Source organism: Sturnus vulgaris, chromosome 1 (assembly GCF_052056855.1).
Source record: "Sturnus vulgaris isolate bStuVul1 chromosome 1, bStuVul1.hap1, whole genome shotgun sequence".
Lineage (NCBI taxonomy): Eukaryota > Metazoa > Chordata > Aves > Passeriformes > Sturnidae > Sturnus > Sturnus vulgaris.
The window spans coordinates 69,936,359-69,949,090 of NC_142243.1; the positions used below are offsets into that span (position 1 = coordinate 69,936,359).

At 40.1% G+C, this 12,732-nt stretch overlaps 1 protein-coding gene across 7 annotated transcripts in view; it reads right to left on the reverse strand.

Moving 5' to 3' along the window:
• Positions 1–12,732, reverse strand: part of HIVEP1 (HIVEP zinc finger 1) — a 128,330-nt gene that overhangs the window by 51,246 nt on the left and 64,352 nt on the right. For all 7 annotated transcript variants that reach the window (XR_015805243.1, XM_014878605.2, XM_014878614.2 and 4 more), the window contains one exon: positions 7,771–7,824. Coding sequence is in view for 6 of the 7 variants with exons in the window: in XM_014878605.2 (XP_014734091.2) it covers positions 7,771–7,824 (54 nt within the window). In the remaining variant the exon portion in view is untranslated. The remainder of the gene's footprint in view (positions 1–7,770; positions 7,825–12,732) is intronic.

Here is a 12,732-nt window from a genome sequence, read left to right on the forward strand (position 1 = left end):
ACAAATACCTGATGAAATCAGGTATCAGGAAAATGCACAAGTGAATTGTTTGAAATCTCACTGCTAAGTGGTAGTTTTGAACACTTGGAAAGTAAAAGCTAGATATTTCTGGTGTATGTCAAAAAATAAAAAAGCTAATCCTCTCACCAGCATTAAGTAACAAACACAACATTACTGTAACTTGCAATTTTTGAAGATTATATACTTCCATTTAGAATGACTGTATTTCTAGCCCATGGGGTTGCTGAAGATAAGGAAGAAAAGATTAAAAAATCAAATGAAACTTTGGATCTCAGTTATGCACCTTGCCCAAGAGTAATGCGGTTTCCTATAAATACAAAATGAAAGAAAATGTTTTGGACTAATGATAGTACACTGGTACCACACAGCAGCAAAGAATCCAGAGAGCTCCTGTGCCTGCAAACCTCCTGGAAAAATTCAGGGAAATATCTGTGGAGGATGACGTCACACTAAGCTGGTAAATCAAAACATGTAAATTGTTTAGCATCACATTTCCAGATTTTTGTTTGATATCTCCCCTTCTCATTCCACTTCCTATGTCCCCCAAGTGAAAGAATTCAGTATTGACTGCAGCTGTCTGGCCATGTTCAATGCCAGGTTTGATGAGCCTTTGAGCAACCTAGTCTAGTGAAAGGTGTTCCCACCCATGGCAGGGGGTTTGGAAGAGGCTAGAAGCAGATGATCTTTAAGGTCCCTTCCAACCCAAACCATTCCATGATTCTGTGATAGCCTAGGGAGCAGGGCACATCACCAGCATGCAGTGCTCCCACCTGCATTTTTGGAGAGGTGTAGTGGCAGAAGGCAGGAATGGGAGTGCCTGTGAGGAGGAGAGAGGAGGGGAAGGGACCTGGCTGCTCCTTTGGGGCCAGATGATGGGCTGATGAGAGTGGTCTGTAAGCTGGGACATGACAACATGAAAACAGCAGCTATCTTTAAGGGAAGACAGATGCAATGATTTGTTTTTTTCTAAGCAGAATGCCAGTATATTTATAATAATTTATTTCAAATTCCCTCTATTATTTTGTCAACTACATGCATTCATTTAACAAGAGAAATAATAAAATGGAAAGGAGTTGCAAGAACTCTGAACATTCAAAATATGCCTACCACGAATCTGAAGCAGAACATATATTTGTGAACTAAAGTCTCATGCATGCATTTATAAAGACAAACCTTCTCACTCAATTCTCCGTGCTGTTCAGTTTACTAGAAAAAAAAAATTCCAGTTAAAAAAACAGCAATGGGCAAACAAGGTAGAGGGCATTTAATTTTGGTTGCCTCTCCTCCATGCCAACACACTGCTTTGAAGGGACTGCAAGTGTGGGAGGGGAACATATGTGCATGTGGATTGTGCATCTCAGAGGCTATTTGGTGGTGAACACAATCCCTCCTTTCTTTTCTCTTTCTATGCACGACAGCTCAAAGGTCTGCTCGCTCCATGGGTGGTTCCACACAGCTATACTGGGACTGAAGGAAGCAAATGGAGAGTCATGTTCTGCACACAAGCAATGACTACAGAGCCACTCCACCAAACACTGCTTTAACCTTTAGGCTTCAGAGACAGATCAGCACCCACTGAAAATGATGATGGAGGCTTCAGGCAGCTCCACAATAGAGGCTGGAAATAAAGGTGTACTTTAACAGCACCCCAGAAGTTGCTTGGACCTTGCTGGGGTCCAAACCAGGGCTTTGAATGATTCTGTTGAGATGGTTTCTCAGTGGGCACTGACAGAACCTCTGGCCATTTGAACAATCACTCAGCAAGTCAAGCAAAACTCTCAAACCTGCCAACAATATTTCTGTATCTCAAGACACTCATGAAGAAATTCTACTAATATCAAAGCATAAGACTCTGGAAAGACAGCTGATCTAAGTGAAATTTTGATACTGTCTTAGGGACAAACCTGTGGTACCCCTGAAAGGGAATGCTATCATCAAGACAGATCTGCCACAACTGGCCTCGGGAATAAGCAAGAGAAACTTAGAAATTCATCTGCACAGACTAGAAAGTGAACAGCTATGCTGAGGATCTGAAATTGATGACACAGAAGAATGAACAGCTTAGTATTTAAATTCTGCATCTCCAGCTGAATGCAAGAAACTGAAAAAGTGCTTTAAGGAATCTGGAAAGGATGGGGTGAGAAACTACAGCAACGTGACTGATAGGCAAATGACAGACTCAAATAGGTGCTAAATAGACCTTAGCACAGACCCTTTAACTGAAGTGGACACTCCAAAATGAGTCCTCATTATCAGAATTGGCAAACTGCAAGGGACCAATATAATGTACTGATCTGAAACTTAAGTAACAGCTTATTCCTTTCTGATATTTATGGCATTGCCTTTTCTGGGGATGAGACTATGTGTGCTGCAACAAACTGAGCCACCAGAGCATGGATCCTCCTCGTCCATGCTATGGAGCACAGATTTTGAAAGAAAGATGCAACTATTTCCATGCTTTGATTAAAGTTGGCTGCAATTGTTGAGGTAGCATGTAATACAAAGCCTCAAATCCATAAGAGGAAAAAAAGGCTTTTCCTTGAAGCTAGACAGAGAAATACCTTTCTGGGAAAAAATCAGAAGAGACTGGCAGATGCCTGCATGCCCTAAGAAGGTCTGGAAGTATGAGCTCAGGATGGATTTGTTATATTGTATACAGCCTGCAGAGACAATCAGTAACCTGTTTAAAATCTTACCTATTGAATAGGTACAGACAGTACATCTATTTCCCCTTTTCCTGCATGTGCTCATTATGGCTAGGATAGAGCTAATTTTCTTCACAGATGCTTGTATGGGATTGTATTTTGGATTTATGCTGAACATAGGTTTGATAAAACACAGAGATGTTTTCATTACTCCTGACCAGGGCTTGCATTGTGCCAGGGCCTTTTCTGCTCCTCACACCTCCTCACCACCCAGTGGGCTGGGGGTGCACAAGGAGCTGGGAGGTGACACAGCCAGGACAGCTGACCCCAGCTGACCCAAGGGATATTCCAGACCATACTGCATCAAGCTCAGCATATAAAGCTGGGGGAAAAGGAGGAAAGGAGGTGGACAGGAGGAATGATGTCATTTGTTGCTGGACAAATGCCAGTGGACCTCTGCTTTCCTGGAGATAAGGAGATGGAAGAACACCTGCCCACTGATGGGAAGTGGTGAATGAGTTATTAGTTTTGTTTTGCTTAAGTGCCTTTTGCTTTATATATTAAATTGTCTTTATCTCCATCTAGTTTTCTCACTTTTACTATAGTGATTCTCTCCCTCATTCCACTGTGGGGGAGTGAGTGAGTAGCTGCATGGGGCTTAATTGCCAGCTGAGGTTAAACCTTGATACTGCAGGAAGTCAAAAACTTGATCAAACAATAAGCAACAGCTTATTCAGAGGGATGAATTCACACCTGACAAACAACCAGGACAGCCTACAAGTCTAAACTACAATGAGGCTGATGAACACATGCATGCCTCCAGTCCATCTCAGACCACCCTATAGTCTGAGGACACAGCAATAGCCATGAATGAGAAGGAGAACAAAGAAATCCATCTTCCATCTTACCCTGAAATTTATCATTGATCCTTTTGGCTGTGACATGGCAAGAAGCAGTTACCTGAAATGATGGAGTCCTAACAGCCTGAGAGACCCCAGGATTGGTAGGCAATATAGAGTATATATCAGGCCATGAGATGGTCCTTTTGGAAATCTTTCATCCATTTTCTTGCAAATCTTGGTGCTGCTAAAGTTTGTCACCAACTTGAGTTCCCCAAACATTTTCAAAAGCAGAGAGAGAGAGATTTAGGTGGCAGTCAGCATTGCTGACACCAAATATGGAGACAGCCAAGTTAGTTCCACTAGTCCTAAGAAATGCGATGATGGTGTTGGTGGTGCTGATGTACCTAGGACCCAGAGGGCTGTGACAGGCAAAGAACTGCTCCAGTGAATAAAGCAGGAAACAAAATGTTTACAGCACTTCAGAGACTGGACTGTTTCTGAAGATGACCAAATCAGATGCCTCTGTGGTGATCACAGTCTGACAGAACTTGACTTAACTTGTCTGGAAGGGACAAGACAGAGAGACATCCTCGGAATGGCTTTCTTGGGAGGATGGCCACTGGCAGACCACAGATAAAGCAGTTACATTCACCTGAATGTTTTCCTGCACACAATATCCATTGAGTCTCACACCACAGAAAACTTTCACTGCATTCTCAAGGAGAGATTTTGTGTAGTTCAAGCTCATCATCCCTTCCAGATATTAAAGAACACCATGTGGAGCAAGACCTTCTCCACCACACTAATTAAATCCTGTACGTGAGTCAGAAGTCGAAATTCAGCCCCAAAGTAGGGGCACACCTAAGGTGTAAAAGAGCATTGGAAGATAGCAGCAAAACTAAGGAGAAGCAGTTTCTCCTCCAGAAAATTCAGTGGCAAGTGTGCAGCAGAGAGAAAATGAAAAGACATGAGAATTAGCCACCTTGCACACTCGCTGAGCAGGAAGCTGAGCATAGCCCCTAATGAACATGTTTCTGGTCTCAAGTGGTTATTTAAATCAAGGCCATTTGAATAATTTGTGGACTGTCACTTCAAAAAATAAGAAAGCAGTTGCAACTTTATAGTAAACAACCAAAATGCAAACCTGAAAACTATGTCTGCCCATTTGCTGTCTCATCTGTGCTTGAGTCCTACTCCAACTTGCACTTAATTGGATTAATACAGCTAATGGCAACATGAGGAGTTAAATACATGTATTTCTGCAGTCAATTAAATTCAACTTAAATCCCACACATGTATAAAGTTATGACTGATCAGTGCACAAATGCTACTCAGCAGAAACTCAGCATGAATAAACTTATGAAAAACTCCTCCCCACAAATACATTGTGCCACTGACAGCTCCTCTGACAGAGCAGCAGTTAACTTATGATAAATTTCACAAAATTACATTTCTTAATCATTTCACATAGGAAAACAAATCTAAAGTGATCTAGATGAACTGAAAACCAAAATAAATTAACCAAGAGGAAAAATATACAATCATACTTCATATGAATCTGTATACACTGGATTGTGATTTACAATAACTTATGTGAATATGTGCGTATTTTTGTTTACTTGTTTAGCTCAAAATATGTATTTTCTTTTTTTCAGCAGCCTTCAGAGTCTAAAGCTTCAAATAAATAATTTTGTTTACTTCATATTACCAAGAATGTGATCTATTCAGGCATTTAAGAAACTAAAAAACCCCACAGTGGCAGAGGACAGTTTTAATTTGAAAAGAGTAACTTTATTACCTCAGTTATTTCTATATCAGTTTTCAATGTAAAAAATTATTTTTCAATTTCCAGCCATAAGAGTTTAGGCCAGAGGCCAAAAATTAAGTTAAATCTCTCTTTGATTCTGAGATGCTTGAAAGCTGAGTGTTACCACCACATAAACCTTTGTAACCCCATCCCTTTCAGAGTACACTGCTACGTTTACCCTAGAGAATTAATCTTCCTCTATGTAAAGATGCTACTGTGCCACACTTGAGAACAAATGCCTGAAAGCAGAGCTTAGCTCTTCAGCTTGAACATGTCCATAAAAAAAAAAAATCATCCAGAGCAGTATTACTTTTGTGAGACCAACAGCAGCAAGAACTGACAGCTATACCTTCCTTGCCAAGTTTTTCACGTTTGGATGACAATACCACTTATCTATGATACACCAGTAAGAAATACATAAGAAATATTCAGTAGATGGTCTAGTTCGTTTAAAAGTCTCTGCAAACATTTGAAGGTCTGCTATCTAGCCACTTCTATTTTATTTCATCTACCTTTTACAAATACAGAGCAACATCACAGTCCTGGTACCCATATGAGACATTATATTGAACATCTTGAAATATGAAACCAGCTACAAGTTTGGAGAGAAGAAAGCTGAGCAAAATATGGACAAGATTTATAAAATCATGAAAGCAGAAGGTGATTGCAGAACTGCTATTTAACAGTTCACAGTGCTTGAGCTAGGGCACACCTGTAGGAAATGGAAGAAAAATTGGAAACTGAGGAAAAAAGATAAAATCACGTATTTTTAATGTAATTGCTAGTGAAGTACTGCAGACTGCTGCCAGAAAATGTTGGGTGCAAATAGCATTTAATCAACTGTACTCATAGATAACAGCTCCATGAATGTCTAGATAATAAAGGGATGAAGCAGACATCCTTAAATTCAATGTGTGTAGACTTCATAAAAGGAAAAGGCTAAAGAAAGTGGCCAGGCTTATGGGGTGTCCTTAAACAACATGTCCTGCTCCCTCCGTTGGAGGCCAAATGCTGGGCCATAGAGACCCTGCTGAGATCCACTTGGGTATGTCTTCTGCTCTCTAATCTTCAAAAGGTTTTGAAGTTCATTGTTTTGAAAGATAATAAGCCTTCCAGGACAGAGCATCAACAATTTACAATACTGTTCACAGAGGTGCTGCAGGCCAGATGGGCAGCTCACTACTACTGAAAGGTGAATTCCTACCCAGAAAAAGCCAAAGCACTGACACCAGTTACTAGAAAACATCTCATCTGCCAAATCCAGCAGCCCAAGAGAAGTGAGGCTTCTGCTGCTCCATGGCCCCAGGTACAACCAGTAGCAAGGCTTAAAATGTTTTCCCAAGAGGGATATACAAACAGATCAAACACACACCACCCCATACATGCGTACATATACATGGCTGGACATACAGATCCTGGACAGACATTCTGAGCACTCCTACCTCAGCCTGCTCCTTGATTTGGCTAAACAGGGCAAAGGTCCACTAATGGAAATATATCTATGCATCCAAGGTGGATCTCACCAGCAGCTTGGCTCAGAAACTCAGTCTGCCCAGTAGTCACCCTTAGATCCCAGACTCCTCGGTTGCTGCACCTAGACATATCACCCAGAGGGTTGCAGCTCCACTCCAGTTGCTGGTACAGAGCATTACACAATCCTAAAAAGCTTTTTCCCTGCATCCCCCAAGGTGTCCCACACCCCAGCCAGAAATACTTAGTCCAAAAAGTGAACTGCAGAGCTGCTCCCTGGCTGCACAGGGTGACAGTTTCACTCCTGGACACAGGCTGGGGCTCTGCAGGCACAGGCCTGAGAAGAGACTGGGCAGGATCATTCTTTCTCTGAGTCCTTAATTTGGGTTTCTTTCTGCCCAGTAGTAACCTGGCAAAGTTCTGTTTGGGCTCCCCACTCTGTGTCTGGGCATCCCCACAGTATGCAAATGAGATTTATCACACAACCAAATCGTATGACTGCAGCCAGCCATTCTTGAAATGTAATGACTTTGCACCAGCTTTCTAAGATCTAACACACAGATTAAATCTGCCACAGGTCATCTGTTTCTTAAAATAAGCTGTGATGATCAGTCCCTTTCCTCAGCATCTGTTGGAAATCATCACATATTGCTCACCATAAACCAAGTATGGTTATCGATGATTAGGTAAATCACATAATGAACGAAGGGTTAGCAGAGTTTGTGGTCAGAAGTGTGCACATCCCTGATGCTACAGCTTCAGTGATCTCATCAAGGTCAAGGCAGCTACTTGAGAATTTAAAACAAAGCCTTTGTGTCTCAGCTGAAGTGGGACACAGCCCCATCTGCAGACAGACATGCCTGGGGCCTCATCCAGTGTCCAGCCCATCCAAGTCTTTTCACTGACACAGGAAGACTTCGGACCAGCCTCTAGGATCACAATACTTTATTTATTTTCTATTTTATTTTGGGGGGGATGTTATTACCTCTCTGTTGGTCTTCTGTTCCATTAAGTTGTTTTTGTGCTTCTTCAATTTTGTCTGCAAGAAAAAGAGGTCACTATTAAAATACATATATAAAAAAGGCAAGATAGTAGTAAGTCATTTACTGAAATAAGTCTTGAAATATCTGTTTATATTTAGGAGTGATATCATTCATGTGTAACTATGTGGTACATTATGAGTAATACAACCATATAAAATTTTATCATGTTTTACCAGGGAGGCTATTGACATGTTAAATTACACGGAACCACAGAAAGAAAAGCACTGGCATCGGATCTGCAGTCAACAGCTAATCCCACTGTAGCTTCCTACCATCTATAATAATGTGTGCAGTCAGGGGACTCTTTGGAATAGGTATTATGGTGCATTACAGAGTATTTTAATACATTTTTGAAAAATGCTGTTAGAGCAAGTCAATGTTGCATTAAATATAGCAAGAACAGCAAACAGGATTTGCTAAGTGAAGCAATGGAGCCAATAGTCTCACATGGGAGCATCAGGGGGAGAGTGGTAGCCCCCACCTTATTCTTCTGTGAAATGAACACACAGAGCAGGAGCAAAAGGAGGCCCTGCGTTTTTACTCCCAGTCTGTCTCTGCAGTTCACCTGCTGCCCCTCAGACTCACTGGTGTTGAAAGAAGAGTTGTGCTTCGCCTGCTGTGGCACAGAAGGTCCCATGGAGTCCTTGTTCTGCACGTGTACATGTCTGCATGTGCAGAGCAAAAAGCAAGAAAAGGTGCAACTGGAGTGAACAAAAATTCGAGACCGATTTTCTTTTGGTAGCAAACCAAAACCCATCTGAATGGGTTCAGGATGAAAGGTTGTGTTGGTAAGAAGCAGCAGCACTGAGAGGCTGAGCTCGCTCTCTTGATGTTCTGAGAATCAAATTAAGGCCTGATTGACCAAGATCAGAGCTTGGAATATGGCTTTCAGATGTAAATAATAATTTTCTAAAACACCTGTGAAAATCTTTTTTCCTTGTACTATTTTTTATTGAACTAAATTGAAAGAACAGAATGTAATCCTAAATCTCTCAGACTCTACTGGTACAAATCAAGAAATGCCAGACTTCATGGCTGCCATACACAGGAGGGAGACTACAGCTCTGAGAAGTCCTCAGCTCTTTCTTTAAAAGCATGGAGGTTTTACTCAGTCTTGACTTTTACTCAGCCTTGCTATACAGCACAAGGTTTCAAAAAATGGCTCTTTCCTCAATACAATTCTTAGTAAGTGGGTTTAAATGACTTCTCTATTATTTATCAGGTGAATCACTCAAGCATGTTGGAATCAATTGTTCACAGTTGAAGTCTGGTATTGTTTCTCGATTATTTCCTCAGTAGAACCAAATAATTATAACTGAATCAAACCTTACTTGCAGCTTTTAAGACAGAGTTTTGTTGAGCTCAGAACTCTGGTTCTGCATTTCTGTTTTTCAGAACAAGTACCAGGTTTCCTTTCTCATTAAAGCTCAGTAATTTCTCCCTTGTACATTGTCCCAGAGAATGAACCAGAACATCTCACAAGGGTGCTAACTGAGCAGACTCACAGAGCTTCTCATGAGAAAGACTACCACTGCAATTTTAAAAGCCAAATTTCTTTCTGCTTCCCCTGGGGTTAGTGAAGACATATATACATATTTAAAGGAAAGTTTTATCACATTTTCTTTTGTATTGATTTACTGGCTGCTGAAGACAAGCACAACTCAAAAAGAGCACAATCCTTCACCCTCTCTTTACCAAGCCAGTTATGCAGGCTTACTTTAAACACAGAAGACTCGATATTTAATGCTTTCCTGGATTAAATACTACAGCTGAAGCACTAAATGTGTAAATACATTTTTTTATAGAAAGAGATGCAAAGAACCATTTCCAACAAAAATAAGAGGAAATGTAAACAAAGCATCTTTTATATATATGTGCCACTAATACAATCAGAGGAAAATGTATCTAGCAATCTTACAAGGTTTTTCCACAGACTGTTGCTTTACAGAAAGGTGATGGAATAAGCAATTTACAAAGCCGCAGGACAGCCCATAAAATATTTGAACACACAGGAAGAAAAATAAATATCAACAAATTACCCATGTAAATGGAGCTGCAGGTTTTACCAAAAAGCAACAAGAAATCAAACCTATAGTTTGGCTTTCAAACTTACTTCCCCTATGCCTAGAGATATATTTAATACACAATATATGGTGTTTCTGCTCTCAGAGTAAATGTTTTGTTAACAAAAGTTACACTTAAGTACACAGACAACTGGAGTTTTATTATTAAAATAATCATCTGCATATTTCATATAAATGCTACAAGAAATATATGCATTTAAATTCACAATCGTCCTACTTTTTAGAGAAAAATTATTTAGATATTTTGAAATCACGCTACATGAGATTGCCAGAAAGACTAAAGGCTTTGATCTCCTTAACTGAATACTCTGTCTCTCTTATTGGAAAAAAAAAAATCAGTTCCTATCACTTCTTTCAGAATGTAATCCCAAACAAAGAACCACAGATAACAGAAATAATAGCTAGGTAAACAGGTGCTTGGTACACAGCCAGAAAGTCTCCTACACTTCCTGCCTCTCCAGCTATGTTTTTTCCAAGGAGTTATATTTGCTGTGTATATTTCTTCATACCTATGGAGGTATCTGTGCACAACAGCTTTGAACATTGTGAGCACTGAAAAATCTTGGTGCTGGTGCCTGAAACCAAAAGCAGTGATCTGAACTGCAAATGAGGTGTGGGTATTAACATCAGTTTGGGGCTAAATGTTTTGTTAGGGCTTACATCCTCTCGATGGCCAGCATCACACGCTACCTGCTCTGGCTACTGCACCAAGGCACGTCCAAACCATTGTACAAAATCTGCGGCAGCTGCTTCCCTCCCTGCCGCATTTTACGGCTACAGATCCTACACAGGCAACTGCCTGACAAACCGCTGTGTTTCAGGCTGCAGGGAAGAACTGGCTTATCCCTAAGGGCCGTGGAGCAGGTGGCAAGAGCAGGCTTAGAGCCAAGTACCCCAGCAACACCAAAAGGCAGCCTCCCCAGGTCTTCTGCCAACTCGCACGTACGCCAGCAATAACTTGCTAACTACATCAAATTTATATTATCCAGTCATCTCCTTCTCCTCTGTGCCATTAAATTAGCTTATGTCAAATATCTTAAGGAAAATTATTTCAGACAACATACCACATTCTGTCATAATTATATTATAGGTGTTCTAATGGTACACACCTTTGAAAACGCTTTATAAGCAAAACAACACCATGCAAAAATCATCTGCAAAGCCCAGGAGGAACTGAAAACCAAGAAGTCCTCTATTTAACTGCAAATTATATTATCCAATCCAATAATTGTTTGGTTTAGTATTATTTCAGAATTAAAACTGTGATACTGTCTAACCTGAACATTTTACAAAGGAAACATTTCCTTATCGCTGGAATATTATCTACTTCTACTAGGATAAGAGAAAGCCATTTAACTAATGGACATTTCTAATCCACGGTAGGTATGGCACCCTCTTCATTTCCCCTAAGTGCCAGAATAGTACATATCTTGACTACTTTACTGTAGGACCTATCCTAATGGCCCCAACCTTCAGCAGACAGCTGAAGTAGCACACATCCAGAAGCAAATGACAGTGACAGAAACATTCTCACTGAAGACGGAACACTTCTCACCAAGCACTTACTAGAGGGGAAATGAGAGAGGAAATCATCACATACATCGCTGTAGAGAATAGGGATTCCAGGTGCCAGGTCTTGGTTATCCCAGGCAGGTGCATGCCACAAAAATGCAAACCACAAGTAGCATCATGGAATAGTTTTATTTATATATTATATATATAAATTATATTGTATATACGCACACATACCTGCATATGTGCAAAAGAAAATGAAACAACATATGCATAATGGCTTTTCTTATTCCAGCATGAAACCTCTTCATGTTATTCTCCAATCACAGCTCTCCCAGCAGGTATCTGCTGTGTGGAAATATCATCAAATTCCTTGAGGTTTTAAATATATAATGCAACTGTGCTTTTCAGGACTGCAAGGAAGGAGACTGGCATGCAGAGAAATATGCTTCTTGTTTTACACACCTCCCGCTGTGATAGATCATTACAAGGATACCAACAGTCTGAATTAGATATGGTGGTGCTGTGGTGGGGTTTTAAATGAAAATATAAACCAGATTTTTCAACAGCTTTACAGTCTCTATTTTTGGTCTTCACTGAATGATATAACCTCACATATTTTAATTAATTCACAAATAAAATGTAATTTACAGGGCTTTTTCAAAGATATTATCCCATTAATATATAAAACCTTGAACATGCCTAGTATTCTATGTATTAGATATACCTTACAAATTTTCAGAAAGATTTTAAAGGCCTTACTTATATGGTGAGTTAAAGAAAATAAAGGTTTAGGAATTTCAGCAGGGAAAGCCAAAATACTGAAAAGTGTGAAGTTGACAAAATATAAAACCAGTAACTTCTGACAGCAATTTAAACTGGAGCATGATATATTTTCTAGTTGGGTGTTTGTTTGTTTGTGGGTTTTGTTTTTTTCATCTCTTTGTTTTTGTTTTTATTTTTTTTCTGCTCACAAGTGTCCCCAGAGCAGCATAATGAGATGATTTTGTCCTGTTGAACAAGTCACCCCGCCCCATACAATGACAACAGACAGAGGAATGAAGTCACTGAGGAAGACCTACTTTTAAGCCTCCAGGAAAGCTTACAGGGGAGTGGTCGGTTCGAAAAGTTCATTAGGCTTTTGCAAAACACCCAAAGAGGAGTATTTTTCATTGCACATATTTGCATGTGTCTGTATCACTGTAAATAGGGGAATTTTTTGGCTTCTTGTTTAAGATGTACAATTGCTGCTCTAAAACAATAAAAAGTGTTTTGTTGTGTTTGGTTTTTTAATCACAAATACTCTGT